At 31.0% G+C, this 19,630-nt stretch overlaps 3 protein-coding genes and 1 long non-coding RNA gene across 8 annotated transcripts in view; 2 read left to right on the top strand and 2 right to left on the bottom strand.

Moving 5' to 3' along the window:
* The window catches only part of LOC145190308 (transformation/transcription domain-associated protein-like), a 101,074-nt gene that overhangs the window by 14,593 nt on the left and 66,851 nt on the right, over positions 1-19,630 (top strand). The window lies entirely within an intron of this gene.
* LOC149886851 (uncharacterized) lies at positions 3,415-6,263 on the bottom strand. 2 transcript variants are annotated; one of them, XM_090091005.1, is made up of 2 exons: positions 5,473-6,263; positions 3,415-3,667 (listed from the first exon to the last, which is right to left on the bottom strand). In XM_090091005.1, exons 1-2 carry the CDS (start codon positions 5,730-5,732, stop codon positions 3,634-3,636), a joined length of 294 nt encoding a protein of 97 aa, XP_089947131.1. In that variant the 5' UTR covers positions 5,733-6,263; the 3' UTR covers positions 3,415-3,633. The 2 variants fall into 2 exon arrangements, with proteins under 2 accessions (XP_089947131.1, XP_089947129.1); XM_090091003.1 differs by lacking the exon at positions 3,415-3,667 and adding an exon at positions 4,428-5,398.
* LOC149886850 (uncharacterized) lies at positions 10,686-11,981 on the bottom strand. The gene is made up of 2 exons (XR_016453502.1): positions 11,136-11,981; positions 10,686-11,000 (listed from the first exon to the last, which is right to left on the bottom strand). It is a non-coding gene; the product is annotated as an uncharacterized LOC149886850 (long non-coding RNA).
* On the top strand, positions 16,329-18,543 carry LOC145183241 (uncharacterized). The gene is made up of 3 exons (XM_090091445.1): positions 16,329-16,459; positions 17,037-17,400; positions 17,524-18,543. Exons 1-3 carry the CDS (start codon positions 16,329-16,331, stop codon positions 18,541-18,543), a joined length of 1,515 nt encoding a protein of 504 aa, XP_089947571.1.

Below are 19,630 nucleotides of genomic sequence, written 5' to 3'. Positions count from 1 at the left end.
GTTGAATTGGTTTATTACTATATATTAACTCGATAAAAGTGCATACTATCAACATGGGTTCTGCAGAAAGAAGAAATAAGTCTAAAAGCAAAAAACGTAAATGTTATAGATTACTTGAAATTAGTGTTGCATCTGCTGTCATACAGTTTAATGATGGTAAAACTGGTATGATAGATGTTCTTCACAGTTTAGGAATTTTACCAGGACATTTTATTAAAAACGGTTTTCAAAATAGTGATGTGCTACGTGAAAAGCTTATGGACATAAAATCATCTGAAAAGTTTAAAAAACAAAGAAAAAAGCTTAGAGCAACAAGGAAGGGGTTTGATGATAAGCACAATGATGAAGAAGGAACATTACATGAAAAGGGGGGGGGGGGGGGCTTAACCTGTTTTCAAGTGTTAATATATTTGTATTTTCAAAATATAAAGTTTTATTTGCATTTTTCTCTGTTGTAAAGTTTTTCATATTCTGGATAAGATTGCGGGAGCTGTATTTGTCCAATTGATTTGAAATTTTGTACAGATGTTCATTTTTATGAGCTTTATGTCCTGAGATAAAGAAATTTTGAATAAAAATTAAAATTAAATTTTTTGGGCTGTTTTGGGGTCAGGAATTTGGCCTAAATTTAGACGCATAGAAAAAGCTTATGGTGCATCGAAATTGAAAAAGATTCAAATTTTTTGTTTATCTCAGGACATTTATCTACTTAAAAGGTACACAACTGTAAAATTTTGAGACTTGATATATTTTACTTTTTGAGATATCTTTTCCAAGAACTTTGCACTTTTTAGGCCTAAAAACACTTAAATTTGCCCAAAGATTAGAAAGAGGAAAAAAAAAAAAATTTTTTTTTCTTTTTAATCCTATTTATCGTGTTTAAAATGAGAAAATCAATTGGAATAATGTCAGATTTTAAAATTTTTTTTTTAGCAGTCTACCACCTTAACGTGACATCTTTAACAACTTGAGCAGCATGTACTTGACCAGAAGTCCTTAAAATCATTTGAGCAGCATATGCCAATTCTTCTGTAGAAAAAGTAGAACGTAGTTCTTGAGTTTTTCGCCTCTTTGATCAATCACTAGATGAAGCAAAGGATTGCGAAGGTCGTCCACATGTTCCTTTTTTATTATCATTCTTCAAGATCTTCTAAGGTGTTGTGCATTCAGTATTGGATAATTTTGAAAATTGTACGGTCCCCTTCAATCATTCTTCGTTTTTTTTCAAAAAAAAATCTTTCCATATTCCTGCTGCTCTCCATCTCAATCGCAAATTTGCAAATAACCGTGATAATGACATTTCATCTTCGCCTACTTGTATTACATGTTCCGTTTTTTTGAAAATTGCATCTGTCAAAATATCAACGATGAATTAACTTTTTTTTTTTAAACTATCTTTCACCTTAAAGAATATATCTTTTCTTGACAATTCCATATTAGAAGATTTGGAAGTCTCTGTAAAAAAAACAGTTATAATGACTGAGAGTTTCTTTGAGGACTCTTTGAGAATTTTATAAAATTTTGAGATTATCATAAAACGGAACGAGAAGTAACTTGTAAAGCATATATTTAAAATAATAAATTATTGTATTAAAATGTAATTAGTGCCATTAAATAATGTTAATTCACTAATTTCCATGACCATTTTCAGACATTAATCTATGTTAATAGAATAATGTCGCACCACGCATTCCTCCATAAAAACTTGTCTCACTATTAAAATGGCACTCAATGGCAGCCAGTTTTTTAATATAGTGTATATTTAACACTATACACTATCAGTTCCTTGTCAAAAGAAGGTGGATAACCGCGGTTAAATTTTTAAAACGACATTAGAAAATTGATTTCAGATAAAAGATTTACAATTTTTTATGTTTACTTGTCGCGTGATTTAAATATTAAAAAAATTAGAATTAGCAATAACAGTGCATAACGATATATTCTACATGCCTCCAGAAAGTGATTCCATTTTGCCGAATTCCAATTGAAATAGTTTCTTCAGTTTAACAGCACTTTAAAACAGGCAAGAATTTTTCGACGTGTTCACTTGTTTAGTGCGTACTGAACGGAGGCTAAATGTCAACTGATGTCCAGGCCAGCCTAGAGCAGTTATATACCTGGCCTGTTCGGAATTTTGTTCTAGGACTATCTGTAAACAAGATCTGAACGTAAAAAGACGAAAATATAAAACTCAAAAATTTGACTTTTGGCCACGAAATCGGGATTTCGTCCAACTGTGTGCCGGACTTCTAATTCAGATTTACAATCCGAAAGGGTGTTTTTGTGTGTTTTGTGAAGAATCCGTGGAATTGTTCATTTTAAAGTGTTGAAACCTGGACAAACTGTGAATGCAGACCTTTACTATGAACAGTTAGATCTACTGAACCAATTTTGAATTGAAAAGTGTTCAGTGATTGTTAACAGAAAAGGCGTCACCCAAAACAGAGTTAATAATGGCAGAGTAACTTTACCGAAAGACCATATTTGGGAAGCGGAAGCCATTGGCGGCCGCTTCCCTAAGATTTTTTTGCACGTAGAGTGTTCCTCCTCCAGAGGCTTCCGCCTCCCATTTGCACCTTTAAAACCATGTCTGAATTCAGTTTTCCTTTCTAGAAACACTTTTAAAGTTTTATAATTGAAGGGAAGATCAGAAGGTGTTCATAGAGATGATATTTAGATGGTGGAATTATGTTGATAATTTCGTCATCCAAGTATCTTACCAAACAGACATGGATTAGTGGCATTTTTGTAATTTTATATTTGTATATGAGGTTTGCCATCAAATTTGTACCTTTCAATATTATCTGCTATCCCAGCTAGCACTTAAACGTTGTTAAAACATTAGAACAATGTCGCGCGGAGCGTTGGCCCAACGTCGGTTGCCAACGTTGTTTTTATATCATTATGGTTACAAATGCGACGTCGCCAACAACAAAAATCCAACGTTGGAAAAACATTTATTTTAAGTCGGTACAGTGTAGGATTTTACGTTGGCGCAGTGCTGTATATAATGCCTATTCAACGTTGTATTTTATGCTGATCCAACGTTATATTTTATGTTGTTTCAACGTTGTATTTTATGTTTATTAAACGTTGTATTTATGTTGATTCACCGTTGTATTTTATGTTTGTTCAACGTTGTATTTTATGTTGATTCAACGTTGTATTTTATGTTGATCCAACGTTGTTTTGTATATTTATTCAAGTTGTATTTTATGTTTATTCAACGTTGTATTTATGTTGATTCAATGTTGTATTTATGTTGATTCAAATTTGTATTTTATGTTGAATCAACGTCGTATTTTATTTTGATTCGACGTTGCGTCTCTATATAGAAATGCCAAATACTTGGCGTAGCATTCTAAATAGATTCTTTAGATAAACCCTTTCGCTTAAAGGCAATACGTATACAGAAAGAACACCGTTTAACATGGTAAAGATTATATTATTCAAAAGAAAACAAATTATATATCACTACTCTCATAAAATTCATCGCTTTCTTGTTCATTATGGATTTTTTTCTTTAGTTTTTTCCTGTTTCCCGCCCTCCTTCCGCTATCACGATCGCATCCATATCTTAACCATTGTTTTATCACCTCTTCAATATCCGCATCGGTTGATTTTACTGCTTTGTTAAGATGGAAAGCAGCATAAAGTAAAGACAATACTAAATAGTAAAAGTAAAAACAATAACAAAGTTAAAAAAGCTAATACTATATAAAAAGCTAATAATATATAAATTTATTCAGTTGAACGTTTAATTTTAGAAGAATATTTTCAAATGGAGTTTACTAAAAATTTAAACGCAATCTTTACTCTTATAAAGCTACTGCTTAACATACAACTTAACCAACCATATACATGTAATGCTTTTTTGACCTTTCAGAGATTTACTTGACAAGTACAAATTTATTATTTTTATCAGCTGAATTACATATCAAGCTTATTTGAAAGACTATGATTTATTTATTACATGTCAAGGATAATGGACACAACTGGCTGAACTGTATACAATTTAAAAATATATGTAACACAAAATAACACCTCTTGCAGTGAAAAAGCTCATATATATATATATATATATATATATATATATATATATATATATATATATATATATATATATATATATATATATATATATATATATATATATATATATATATATATATATATATATATATACACATATACATAGCCACTGAGAAAAATTTCGGCCCCTGGGGAAATTTTCTTAAGGGGCCCTCATTATGATCAATTATATACCCAGGACCAATAGAAGCGTGCTCTAGCCATTGAAAATTAAAAATGAAAATTAATTAAATCTTTTAAAAGTCAAAACTATTTAAATTTTTTAAAAATTGTTCAAAAAAATTGTTTGTATATACACGGGGCCCGGGGAATCTTCCCCGTCCACCCTCCCCTCTCGGCGGCCATGCACATATATATATACATAACATTATCATTACATAGTTATTCATTTACAAACAAAGAATAACATGTCATTCTTGATGTTAATACTATTTTATTGACTCATTGCCCTGGGCAAACTTTATGATGTATTCTTGTTCTCAGACTCCAATCACTTCTTTATAATTGCAAATATTTAGTTTTTGGTTTGTGCTCTTCTTAAAATACCAAGTCGAATTTGGTTGGTTTGAGAAACCTGCATTTGGATCATATTCTAATGTCTGTTTTAATGCAGAATTAGAAAAAATAAAGGCATCACGGCACAATCCAGGATACTTTGCAACAACATCTCTAAACTTTCCATCAGCATCAATGACAACCTGACAGTTCAAAACAGGATTTCTTTTTTAAAAAAAAGAAGCTAAAAATCTTCAAAATGTTAAAATTTTTAAAAATCCTTAGAGCAGCTAAAACCTTTTTGGGAAACATTGACACCATGTTAGAACAGCTGTTCACCTTAAACTATATGACCTTATATTATAATATTGTTTTAAGTTTAGCACTTATGTTAACTAACTTGATGTTTTCAAACTTTAAAGAACTATGATGTGGTATTTAAAATATTAAAAAAAACTTCAACTTTTGTAATAAACATGTTGCACTTTGTGAAATTGAAGAAATGTCTCTTCATAAATCAAATATATTTTTTTACATACTATTAACAACATGAAGCCCTTTATAATAACATAATAATGTGAAATAAAATACAGCATAAAAAGCATTAGCACCTAAAAAAAAAGGAAATATAGTTTTTTTTTTATAAAGAATAATAGAGCAGAAATATTTTTTTTGAACCTTGCATGCATTACATGCAAACATACAGAGACAGAATAAATCTGTGAAACAAAAGCTTTTTAAGTTTCTCATGTTAACTATGCCTGTGTAAGTAGGCCAAGCAGTGTATACTTTAAACTTTTTGACTAATGACCTAAAGTAATATAATCAAAATGATCAGGTATCAAATCAAAATGATCAGGTATTAAACTAAAATGATGAGTTTACCTGCAAATATATGCTGGCTCATCAGCCATAGTAAATCCTTTGATTTGTATCATTGTACCACCTATTACTCCAAGGAGACCTTTAACTCCGAATGATTGAAAGTACTTTCTCTTTGTTTCAGCCATCTCCTCTGGACTATCATACCATCTGACAAGGTGATGATAGTGCTGAATAAAATATTTGTAAAACTGGCGAAGTGTGCAACTGTAGCTTGACTGGCTTCCATGAGAGGTGTCACCTAAAATTACATGAAACAACATGTGAACGAAATATACATATTGACTATTATATTTTAATTAAGCAAAGCAAGTTAGTTATCTGAGAGAAAAGTGAACTTTGACAAGGTTAAACTCTAAATAACTTGAAAAATACAGTAACCTTACCAAAAGTCTGCAAAAATATAAAATCACAATTTAGGAAGAGTAGGAGGGTGCAGTATAAAAATTAATCTTTTGACAATCTATTATGCTAAGTTAAAAAAATTAGGGTTTGTTTGATTTTTGCTACACAATAATAAAGTTTCATATTTCCATATAGAGAAAAAATAAATTTTATTTTATTTCTTTTTTCTTTTTCTTCTGTAAACCAAGTTTTCCAGGTTTTCCCTGGGATTTTTGCTACCTTTAGGTTTGCTAGGCATTTTAGGTTGAATAAAAACCCTGTATAAAGCACCACCTTTAAGTTGCATTTGTAACAATCCATTAATAACAAGCATGTTTAACAATAAAGAATCATAAGATTGTAGCTAATCTTTTTGGTATTAACTAATAACTAGCAAAGAAGCAACCCGTAATACGGGTTATGGTCGGTCTGTTAATTTATAGTGGCTGTTTTCCACAATTTAAAGTTGCAAAACCTTAACTATTACCCTTTTAGAAAAACGCCTTCAAATTAAAAAATATGCGGAGGTAAAGTAATTTACCAATTATTTAACATTGAGTAATTTACAACTGAAATAGGTCATATCAGTGTAAGGCAGAACCATTTTCCTCGACATTACTAAGTTCAAAACAATACGTTTTTAGTTATTGACACAAAATAATATTACTTCCTCATGCTTTAAATTGACGAAAAAGTAAAGCTAAATTCGTGTTATATTTTTAAAACGTGAACTTTAATTGATAAGATTAATATAAAGCGAACGTAAATTTTACATGAATTGATAATTCTTTGGCATCCCCTTGATACATGTTTCTTTAACACAGGAAATTGTTGTTAAATGCACACAACTAAATAAATTTATTCAAAATATCTGACCATTTGACTATTGCTATTTATGGCACTAATCTGACCATTTTTATATATGGCCTCTTTGTTTCAATAACACAATGTAACAAAAAAAAAAAAAATTTCTGTTTATCAAAGTTTTTTGATGTTTCTTAATTAATTTGAGTATGCTGAGTCTGAATATGACATTGGATTTTTTATTGCATCAATCGTTTGGTCGTAAAAAAAAAAAAAAATCAATTAAACATATAATTAATATAAATCGTTTTGCAATCATGTTACATTATATTGTATTGTAACAGTCTCTCACAATCTCAAAAAACACTAAAAGTGAACAGTAGAACGAGGTTTTCTTTTATGAAGTTTCTCGTCATCGCGTATCAAACACCAGATGTAGTCACCCATCATAGCTGCATCCCATCTGCCCTGGTATCTTTTCTCCATTGCAAGAATATCCTGATGGAAACGTTCCCCGTGCTCTTCACTCACATCACCCAAATTTGGTCTGAAAAATTCCAAGTGTGAATGCAGGTAATGCAGCTTTATTGACATTCTGCATTTCATATCTGCGTACCGTACAATTAAGTTTTCCACTATCTCTTTGTAGTTATCACTCTTATTGTTGCCTAAAAAGCTATGAACAACATGTCTAAATGCAGTCCATGCTTCTTTTTCAACAGCAGACATTTTGTCCTCAAGCTCCTTACATGCCAACATAACTTTAATCTGTGGACCAACGAATATACCTGCTGAAATTTTTGCATCTGACACCTTTGGAAACATCTGCCGAATATGCTGGAATGCTGCACTATCTGGGTTTAATGCTTTGACAAATTGTTTGATAAGACCAAGTTTAATGTGAAGGGGTGGTAGTAAGATCTTTTCAACAGGTATCAGAGATTGATTAATAACATTGTGCGAACCAGGCTGTAAATGTTCTCTCACTGGCCACTCACGTCTTGTGAAGTGCTGGTTTGCAGCCCTGCTATCCCATAAACAAAGAAAACACGAGTACTTTGTGTATCCTCCTTGCAGACCGAGAAGAAATGCTAGCATCTTAAATTCTCCACATACATCCCACTTGTAACTGTCGTAGTTGATTTTCTCAAGCAACAACTTCACGTTCTTATAGTCTTCCTTTAGATGAACGGAATGAGCAACTGGAATCGAAGGAAATCGGTTTCCGTTATGGAGCAAAACTGCCTTTAGACTTCTTGTTGAGCTGTCAATGAATAATCTCCACTCTTCAGGATTGTGAACAATGCCAATGTCATTGAAAAGACCACGAACGTCATGACAATAGCACAGTGATTCTGATACTACATAAAAGTATGCGAATGTTTCATGTCTTTTTCGGTATTTCGAGGTTCTGCAGCTTGGATCTAATAAATTCCATTCTTTCAAACGTGATGTCAGAAGTTCTGCATTTGATTTAGTGAGACCTAAATCTCGTACTAAGTCATCAAGTTCTTGTTGGATAGGGAAATGAGGTGAATCATTCGGTTCCCTGAAATCACAGTCATCATTGAGTTCATCCGGTGAGTCTACTTCAGAATGATATGCAGCTGCTTCTTCGGATTGAGGTGGAGTAGGAACAGGCAATTCATCACTGTGTGGAACTGGTCCAATAGAAGATGGTGTACTTGGATAAACTAGAGTCAGCCTATCTTTCGGTTTTTTATACTTTGAAATGTCAACAATGCAGAAAAAGCAGTCATCATGATGGTTCGTCGGTTCTCTCCATATTCTCGGAATCGCAAAGGGCATTGACTTTCGGATTCCACGCAGCCATCCTTCCAGAGTTGATCTGCAGCTACCACAACTGTAGTGTGGTGCCCACGATTTGTCCTGATCTCCCATAGCCATGCCAAAATAAGCATGATATGCAGTAAAGAATTTTGTACCACTGACAATCTTATGTTTAGCTTGTGTTGGACTAATATAGTAACCACAAACATAACAGAATGAGTCAGGACAAAGCTTGCAGGATCTACTAGACATATTCACCACTTCATGTAACAGTTGTAATTAGTTAAACTGAAAATAAACACACGAATATAGTTAAAATCAGCATATATATATAATGTTTTAATTGCATTACACATATACGAAAACTCCGAAATATACTTTATGCTTTTTCTCAGGAAATCTTGATGATAGAGAAAAACCAATGGTACCACTGAAATCAGCATACAAAAATTATGTAAGAAACATTAAAAAATTAACATAAACAAAAATGTTGTTACATGGTGTAATTTTTAGTAAACGGTTATTTGCTACCATTTATTAAAAATTCCTTTTGTTACTCGAAATTTAACTCTCTTTAATAATTTGACACTAATAAAGGACCCCCCTCTCCCCGTTTTTGCCTTAATGGTGGTAAGGAGAATACATTTATCTTTATTAAAAGTTATCAAGTTTTTGATGAAGACCTTCTACCAGAATAATAAAATGTAAAACAATGATTTACATGTATAACAATTTTTTTCTTTTTAATATATATAAGAATTTTTTCTTTCCTCAAAAGTGTTGCAAATGCAAACTAAGATAATTAATTAGTTTAAAACCTTACAAAACTTAAGTAACTCGATATTTGACAAATGCGCTAAACTACAATTTAACCCCCCCCCCCCCCCCCCCCGTTTAAAAAGATCCCCAAAGTTACGTAAAACAAATAATTAGAAATAAAATAGAGAAGATTTTTAAAAATTGAACTAATTGCATATATTTATATCATTTTAACTGACAAAAATTTACAATAAAAGGTAATCAGGTTTTTTTTATAGATCGTATAAATGCGTCAATCGTAAATCTTAAAGAAAAAAAAAAAGGTATTATAATACCATAACAAAAAAAACAACCAAAAAACCAAAAAAAACCAAAAAAAAAAAAAAAAAAAAACACCACATAAAAACTGAAAATCGATTTACCTATTTATAGTAACCTATTTTGACATGGCAGTTAATATAAACATTTATCAAAAATTTAACTATAAAATCTATTTCGAAGTACAAAAGGATTAACAATACTAATATATATAATAATAAAAAAAAATACAAATTAAGATATAAATTGCATTTTTAGAATAATGTTGTCTTGGCTTTAAGTAAATAAATAAAAGCAGTAAGTTTCAATAATGAAACTACCTATCATTCATTTTTAACAATAGACACCAACATGAAGGTGTTTATTGTTAAAAATGAATTTGAACACAAAACATCACAACAATAACACATAACAATAGAATATTTACACTCTTGATTCTAAAATCCAGCGAAAATAACAAACCAAATTAAAATATGAAAGGCAAAATTAGAAAACCAAATTAAAGTTAACTATATTTATTTTTTTACTAAACATATAAATACATAAAGTATATTTGTTTTTATATTCAATATTTGTTATTCAATTACTTCAAACTTAGGACATTAAAACACCCTAGATTTAAAGATCAAGGTTGCATACTCTCTCATACACATTATGCTAAACATTAACAGACATTGTGTTTACAGAATAATTAAAAAAAGGCTAGACAACACAACCTAGCTCTAAAGCAGTAACACTGCCTGGCACTAAATGCTGCCAAGTCACACCTCTGCTATAAATACATCGCTTGGCTGGCAAGGTTATCAATCATGCTCAACATAATCCCAAGTCACACCACTTTGAAAACATGGAAACAATATAATTTAAACATATATACAACTATAAACAAATATGGTTTTATATAACACAAATAAACATATTTTATAACAATAATAAATGACAGATATATTTATCAAAAACTGTGAAAAAAAAAATATATATATATATTAAAATAATAAATAAATTTATACAAACAAAATGTGCTCACAACTTACAAACAGTAAATTTTCAAAATAAAAATCTTAAGACTATAAATTAAGAACATTAAAAAATGAAACATTATTTGTGTAACACTTTTCACCTACCACACTTTGAATGAGATGTTTATTAATTTTGAAAAACAAACTACTAAATGCTCTCATTCTTGAACATGCAACATATTGTTGACCATGAGAGAAACTTGGTTTTTTTGAGATATACCCCAACTCTATTAAATGTTTGACTTTTATCAATTGTAATTGAATAAGCCAATCTGACAGGAAACTCGCGACATTTCAGAACAAAAGGTATATTAGAACCTGATGGAGCCAACTGAATTTGAGGAACAAAATCCTGTTTACCACCAGAAACACCTGTCAAATCCTCTGCATCAATATAATTATTTTGAAGAGCACAAACTTTCATTCGAGTACCATTGCATAACCCAGCTTTGAGATCTAAATTTCTAAGTAGCATTATTACACAACCAATTTTCAATTTTAAACAATGAGGTGGCATACCTGAAGGATCATTTCTTTCATTAAGGTCATCAGTATTAATTTGATCAGCACTTAAATAAATTTTGACCTCACCTGGCAGACATTCAAGCACTTCTTCATTGATTGATAATGAATCAACATTAGTTGGTGTTAAAATCACGCATTTAGAATAATCATTTTGATCAGCATCTCCGAAAATCTTTTCAACAATCGATTTATTTTCTCTAATAATGCACTGATTTGGTATTTTAATGCATCTTTTATAAGGATCCTCCTCTTTGACAGGTATTGTTCCATTCCCAAGTTTTAGTAGCTAATTGGAAAATTCACCTTCCCCATCTTGTACTCTCATATTTTCAGTTCATGCAAACTTCTGTACCAACTGCCAATGCAAAGAACATTTTATACACGATTCTACTATCTCAGCTGGTTGTCCTCTTTTCACAACAGGCAGAATTTGCGTTAAGTCACCACCAAAAAGAATGATATTTCCTCCGAACGGAAAGTTGTTGTTGCAAATATCTTTTAACAACCTATTAATTGCATTTAATTCTTTACATGCTCATGTAAGACATTATACTGGTTGCTTCTCAGTTTGTTTTGGTCATTTCTGATGAAAGCAAGGCGCTGGCCTTTGATTTTAACATACGCATCAATAGCATATTGCTGAAACAGTTTTTTGCCATAAAAGAGTGAAGAAAAAAATTACATACTATAACATGTGAAATGCCATGTCAATGTTGGCACAAAATTTTAATTTATTTTTCTAAATTTTCTAAAAAAGAACAATAATAGTTAATAGCATCACAGAAATTTCAAAGTAGTAATAATTTCAAAGTAGTAGTAATTTCAAAGTAGTAATAACCATTTTATGGAAATAGCATTAGTATAACTTTAAATAACATCCATACCCTTATTTTCCTTCTAAAAAATAAAATATCAAAAATAAAACCGCTAAGCTAAAACAAACAAAATACAAAAGATTTAAAAGATTAAAATCCTTTCTACTTTTTCTGATAAAAATTTAAATCCTTTCTACTTTATCTAATAAAAATGTATATATAACTATTTGGCGCTACTCGACTTTCTCCCCTCCCCCCCCTAATTTTATGATTGATTCTGATAGAGAATTTTATGCTGATTCAGAAAAATATAAAAACATAGACCTGAAAATCAACGGAAAGTGCTCTAATTCGAAGTCAAAGTTGTAAAAAATCCCATTAAAAACCCTAATATTCGCCATTTTTTTTTAAAACGCTTTCATTTTTAACGAAAATTAATTACCGTTACATTGCGCAATAAACAGACCTGGTTTCCATAAGCCTTAGCATTTTTATTTTAAAGTATGGTAACGAAAGTGTTATAAGGAAATGAAATTATTAGAAGATTTCAAATAAAGGTTGAAAGTAGAATTTGAGAATGTAGAAAAATTGATGAATAATTATTATTGTATCGTACGCTGGTTTTTTTTTATAAAAAAAAACGGTTTGAAGGTTACATTTTCTAAATTTTACATGTGATAGAACAACTATGAACTGAGTTTCAAAAGTTCTTCTTTTAGGAAAAAAAACTGTTGAATTCTTTTTTAAAATTTATTACAAAAGTACATTACTTGCAAATTAGTTTATTCTCTAATAATCAAAAAACGGCTATTTTCATTGCCACAAAAAATTGCGCAAGATAAACATACTTTAACGACTTTTTTAACGTAAAAACCTTGCTATTAATGTATTGCTTTTGTCAGCTAAAAGTTCATTAACTTATTTTCAAAATGGCGAATATTAGGGTTTTTAGTGGGATTTTTTACAACTTTGACTTCGAATTAGAGAACTTTCCGTTAATTTTCAGGTCTATGTTTTTATATTTTTCTGAATCAGCATAAAATTCTCTATCAGAATCAATCATAAAATTAGGGGGGGGGGGGGGGAGAAAGTTGAGTAGCGCCAAACTATTTTATATACGTACTTCAATTATAATATGATCTTAACGATTATCATTTATCTTAATATGATTCTTTATGTAATATATCTAAACTAATAATTAAATTCCAAAAGGAAAAAAGTTTCAACTCGTTTAAGAGATCTTTCTCCAATGGCCGCGTGCATTTAGAGAACGTGCTTTTTCAAAGCCTAGCAACTAATGACGAAATGACGTTAAACATTAAACGTTAAACGTTAAACGTTCCTGTACTAATTATATTAAGATGATTATTATTAAACCTTTTTATAATATATATAATTTATGTATGTTAAGATCCCTAATAATATATCAATCTGACAATAGAATTACATATGCATCATAATAATGTAATGCCATTCTCATTATTTAGTGATTTTAAAGTTACGCCAAAGTTAAGGGCAGCTCATTACAAACTTAACTTTACTTGCGAAAATTGAGGAGAGCAAGTTTCTAAAAAGTTTGGTGAAACCATTTCAGTTTGGTGAATACCGATAGTGCTAAACTTACGCAAAAACTTAGGAAAGTTTTTTTGAAACGCAACTGCGCAAGTTTGGTGATTACGACTTTTACAGTTTTAACTAGGCACCGCCGATTCGGTTCGTAAAATCCGCTAAAAGCCAATCCGACTTATTTTGCGGATTAAAATAGTCAGTTCGTAAAAATTTTTCGGATTAATAATCCGAAAACTAATTTACGAACCACTAGCGAATTTTTTTTTTGCGGATTCACTTCGCTGTTCGGATTATCAATCCGAAAAATTTTTACGAACCACTAGCGGACTTTTTTTTTTGCTGTTCGGATTATTAATCCGAAAAATTTTTACTAATCAATTTAACTTTAATTCGTTTAGCGAATTATACGAATCGCGTTCCGTTCGCGTCACCATTAAATGGTGTGGTCCAAAAAAATTACGTTTTTATTATGTGCGCGTCCTATAAATAGTGGATTTCTTTTTTATTTTCAATCAGTTCTATTTGGAAATCTTAACATACAACAATTCGTTCAACAGATCAAGTCTACTATTCTTCACCTACATTTATTACGGTAAGCCAATATTATACTAATTTGATTTAAAAGTTAAGAATATTTCAAACTGAATTTTTGCGGTTTTTTTTTTTTTTTTTTTGTGGATCGAATTCCTTTGCGAATTATTTCGCTTTGCGGATTGCTTCAATTAGTGGATTGGTCCGATAAAATTTATATTGTAATATTTCTTCTACTTAAATATTAACAGAAATAAAAATAGAAATAGAGATAAAAACTAGTTTGAAAAATTGTTACGCTCGTTTCAATAATTAAGGCAAATAATTAGTTCTTTTATTGAAAACTTTATGCATGCCTCTAAAATATCATTTATTGTTAAGACGAATATTAAGGAAAATTTTCAAATAACTTAATAAATAATTAGTTCTTTTTCGGAAACTGTTTGTATGCATCAAAAACTATCACGTTTTATTAAGGCAAATGTTAAGGAAATATTGAGGCAAATATTTCAATAAAAAGTCAGTAAATCGAAAATGTGATTTGATCCGTGTTTTCGAATTTTTAATCCGAAAAGTAATCCTTATTAACAATCTGATCCGTTTTTGTGGATTTTAAATTCAATAAATAATCCGAAATATTCGTCCGATCCTATATGGCAAACTCAATCCGATTCGTTTCTTTTTTTTTTTTATTTCACTTTTTTTTTCTTTTCAGATGCCTAAGCTGTCTAATATTTGGGAATTCTTCAACAATGTGGAGGAAAACAAGGCAAAATGCAAGACCTGTGGCAAAATATACTTAATCAATAAAAGCACCACAAGTCCTTTAAGGAACCATTTGAAAAGAGTCCACTTGAATTTATATAAACAATTAGAAAGGAAAGACAAGCAAAAATCAACAATACCAGACATTTTTGATGAGCTTGCCTCTGAAGACTCAGATTTTGAACAAACACAAGAAAGAGGAAAAAAGAGGAGATGTCCACAAACACAAAAAGATACACTAGTATCGCCACAGCCTGGACCAAGTGGAACTTGTGGCACTTCCAACACACAGACACTGCAAGGCAGAAAACAGGCTACCAAACCTGAATGGGAAGTTACTGACATCAATCAAATAAGAACTGTTGTTGACATTACTAAATGGGTGATTGAGGACACTCAACCATTTTCTATTGTAGAAACTGACGCATTCAACCGGATGATGAGAACTGCAACCAACGGTCAATTCAGAGCCATTACAGCAAAGAATATATCTACAAAATACATTCCTCTCCTTTTTAAATTCATCAAGGAACAAGTAAAAAACATTTTCAATTCAGACAAGTCAAATCTTGATGGAGTGGCCTTTACATCCGACGTGTGGACCACTGATCACACCAATTTGTCTTTCATGAACCTTACACTCCACTATATAGATTCAAAGTTCCAATTAAAGCGCTTCTTGGTAGAAATGTCCTACTTCCCCGAACAACATACTGCCGACAATATTGCCAAGAAGCTCAATGAATCTATCAACAAACTGGAACTTGATTTTGGAGTCAAAACCTGGATAACAGTCGACGGTGCAGCTAATGTCCAAGCAGGTGTTAGGAAATCAATTGGGGTTCAAAGTGCAATTTGGTGTGTCGACCACCGTCTAAATCTAGTTGTCAGTGGTGCTGTCGATGATAAAAGATGTCCAAAATGGTCAATTCTCAACCACAAAATAACAAAATTAGTAGGTCACTTCAACCAGTCCTCTCAAAAAGCTATGACTTTAGTTAATGCTGCCAAAGCCTTTAAAAACTCCAGAACGAAGTTAGTACAGAGATGCCCCACAAGATGGAACTCTGACCTCCATCAAATGGAGTCTGTGGTGGATCTTCTTCCGGCGATGCATTCTTTAAAGAATCCGAACCCTACTGTTTCTGGAGGTTGTAAGTTGACAGATCTTTTACCAACAGATGATGAAGTGGAATCTATTCAATCTGTCATCCGGCTTCTGAGAGGCTTTTCAGAATTCTCTGAGAAATGCAGCAGTGAAAAGAATGTTAGCATCTGTTCCGTTATTAATTGCCTATACAACATCAGAGGAAGATTAGCAAGGGAGATGATCAAGCCAAAAACCGAGGTGTCATCAGAGCTTGCTCACTACTTCAATGAAGATCTAAACAAAAGATTCGAAGGGGAGTTGATGAATATTGAATTTTCTATAGCTCATTTTTTAGATCCTAACAGCAAGGGCATGTGCTTTGTGGATGAGGGGGAAAATTTTGAAGTAGTCAAAACTGCAGTAAAAAAAGCTATGGAAGAACTGTCAAAAAAAGAAATTTTGGCTAGCCAAAGCACTCCTTCCCCTTCAATGTTGGATGATGAAGATGATGACGACTTTGATTTCACTGAACAACTGAGGAAGAAAGTGTTTGGTGCAGGCTACATTAATCCTGGAGGTGAAACAAGCACCAAGAAAGCCATTTCTACTGAAATTGAGGGGTATTTAAATTCAAAACCAGTTCCAGCAAATACAAATGTACTGGAATTCTGGAAACAAAACCAGTATATTTACCCAATAATGTCAAGGCTGGCCAGAAAAAACCTCTGTATACCTGCTGCATCATCAACATCTGAAAGAGTTTTCTCAACAGCAGGGAATATATACAGCTCTAGAAGAACCAATCATTCAATCTCAAAGGTTGAGATGTTGGTATATATGAAAGAGAGCACTAAGCAACTCAGTAAAATTCAAGACATTGTGTGGCCAGGAAATGAATTTGGAAAATGATTAACTTTCAGTGTGATTTTGACTTTTTTTTATTTCTTAACAAGGAAATCATTTCGTTTCATTGTATATTTGAATATTATAAATAAAAAAAAATGAATCTTAATTCGAAAGCTTTTTTTATTCTGAATCCGTATAAATCCGTAAAAATAATATCAGTTCGGATTCCAATGGACCGTTCCCTCTATAGAAAAAAACCGCAATGCATTTTGGTCTTTGTATTCACCGAAAATAAACAAATCTGTGTTAATGCTTTTTAAAATAAACAGTCAAGTAATTTAATTTAAAAAGACTTTTCAAAATGATTTCAAATGATACAATATCTTGTGATAAACTAATAACTCATTCTATTAAAGAAGATATTACTGTTGAGTCAACAACAACAACAAAATACCGCGGTGGCATAACTTGTTGTGTTCCATTATGCAACAATAATTCGCTCAAAAACAAAAACTTATCGTTTTACATCATCCCAAAGGAAAGTAATTTGAGAAAAAAATGGCTATCTTTAATTAGTAGGAAAAACTTTGTTCCTTCTACTTCTCATCGGGTTTGTTCAGTTCACTTTACAGGAGGAAAAAAGACTTATATGAACAACTGTCCATCTTTACTGTCAAAACAAGTTAAAGACAACATAAAAAAACCAAGAATCACAGTAAATAGTTCTATTGGATATAAAAGAAAAATAGACGAAATTGAAAACGAAAAAAATGATGTTAATTTTTCATTTGAAGAAACCGAGTCTGAAAAGTTAAAAAAAGAAATTATTATCCTAAAGGACAAACTGAACATTATAAATACTAAAAAGAAAGAAATGAAAAATATTATTATGAACCAAAATCACACTATCAATCAATTAAAATTTACAGTTGACAGATTTAAACATAATCAAGCCCACTTTAAATTTTATACTGGCTTTGAATCATACAATCTATTTAAAGTTTTACTAGAATATTTAGAACCTGCTGCAAGCAAACTTATATATTGGGGGTCAAATACAAACATTGAAAAAACAACAGACTTTAATTACAATAAAAAGGGAAGAGAACGCATAATGAGTTCAGAGTCTGAATTGTTTTTAGTTTTAACAAGATTTCGACTTGGCCTTTTGGTTGAAGACATGGCACTGCGCTTTGACATATCCTCAAGTCATGTTAGTAGAATCATAGTGACATGGACTGATTTTTTGCATTCTCAAATGCGTATGCTACCAATTTGGGCAACAAAACAAACTGTAAAAGAAACAATGCCAAAATGTTTTAAAGAAAAATATGAATCAACAAGGGTAATCTTAGACTGCACTGAACTGTTTATCGAAATGCCTACATCTTTTCGAAGCCAGTCTGCAACTTTTTCTAATTATAAACATAAAAATACAGCAAAAGGATTAATTGGAATAGCACCAAATGGAGCCATAACTTTTGTTTCTGATTTATACTGTGGTCGTTTTTCAGACAAACAAATTACTAAAGATTGTGGAATATACAACCTGCTTGAACCAGGAGACAGTGTAATGGCAGATAGAGGTTTTGATATTGCTGATGATTTACCAGAAAACGTTTCATTAAATATACCACCATTTCTAAATGGAAAAGCTCAACTCAGTCTAGAAGATGAGAATGAAACTAGAAAAATTGCTGCTGTTCGTATTCATGTAGAAAGAGCAATACAGCGAATAAAAAATTATCACATTTTACAAACACCATTTAAATTGTCTATGGCACCAGAAATTAATAAAACTTGGATAATTTGTTGTTATTTAGCAAACTTTTTGCCACAACTTGTTTCAGATAAATAAAATGTTTGTAAAAAATATAAAAACAATTAATCTAAACTGCAAATATATTTTCTTGCATAAACTCAAAGTAAAATTTAGTTAATTTTGGTAAAGTAGTTTTTTCCCATTGCTCTTTAAGAAATTTAATACTCTCGATAAAAACATCTTTTTCAGTATAAACTATAAAATCTAGTTCTGTGACCTCTAATAATGCCATAACACCTTGACATTGATAAAAATAAACATGATTTTGTTTAAGCATTGTTTTACCATCAACAACAGAAAGAAAAAATGTTTTATCTAGGCAAGCTTCAGCTATAGTTAAATCTTTTTTTGAATAAGGACATTTGATTTCAGCAGCCCTTATTTTTTCATTTACAAATACAATTCCATCAGGGCTTGTACCAAGCCAAGGCCATTTTGGGTTTATGATAAATCCACATCTCGTTACTGATACGTTTTTTATATTTTCATACTTTTTTATTGCGGTGTTTTCATTTATTTTACCCCAATTACAAGCTTTGTTGCAAGAGCTTTTTTTATTGTTTTTCAAAATTCTATTCAAAATAGAGGCAGGAAATATACTTTTTTGTCTATTAATAACAAAACCAAAGTTTGAAGATGTCAAGCGTTTTTTTCTTTCTTCAAGCCATAAACTTGTAGATTGTGATAAAGTAGCTCTTTCCAAAGTCTTTATTTTCTCTTTTTATAGAACTAAATATTTTGTAATAAACTTTAATTTAGTTTCATCAAATTCAAATGAATCACTGAATTCTACTTCAAATCCATTAATTATGGTATCAACAAGATTAAACATAACATCAGAATTTAAATCGAGTTCTTTTACATTTAGCTGATATTCAGATATTGATGTTTCATAGTAGGACGTGGAATGATAATTGTTTCCTTTTAAAAGATTTGCAAATGCTATTCCTTCTCCTAGATTATATAAACTATCAGACAGTTTTTTAATTTTTTCATCGCTTGGATTATGTGCAAAAATTGGGGTTGCACAAAAGTTTCTATTTCCTGATACAAAAGGACGCTTTCGTGAGTTGTTTAGATCCTTTTCTAAATCACTCTTTTCAAAGGAAACTTTAGAAAGTTT

This window comes from Hydra viridissima, unplaced genomic scaffold (assembly GCF_058129835.1).
Source record: "Hydra viridissima isolate aposymbiotic clone 2 unplaced genomic scaffold, HvirCarnegie_v1 scaffold_6, whole genome shotgun sequence".
NCBI classification, from domain to species: Eukaryota; Metazoa; Cnidaria; class Hydrozoa; order Anthoathecata; family Hydridae; genus Hydra; species Hydra viridissima.
This window is presented reverse-complemented; position numbering and strand designations above follow the sequence as displayed.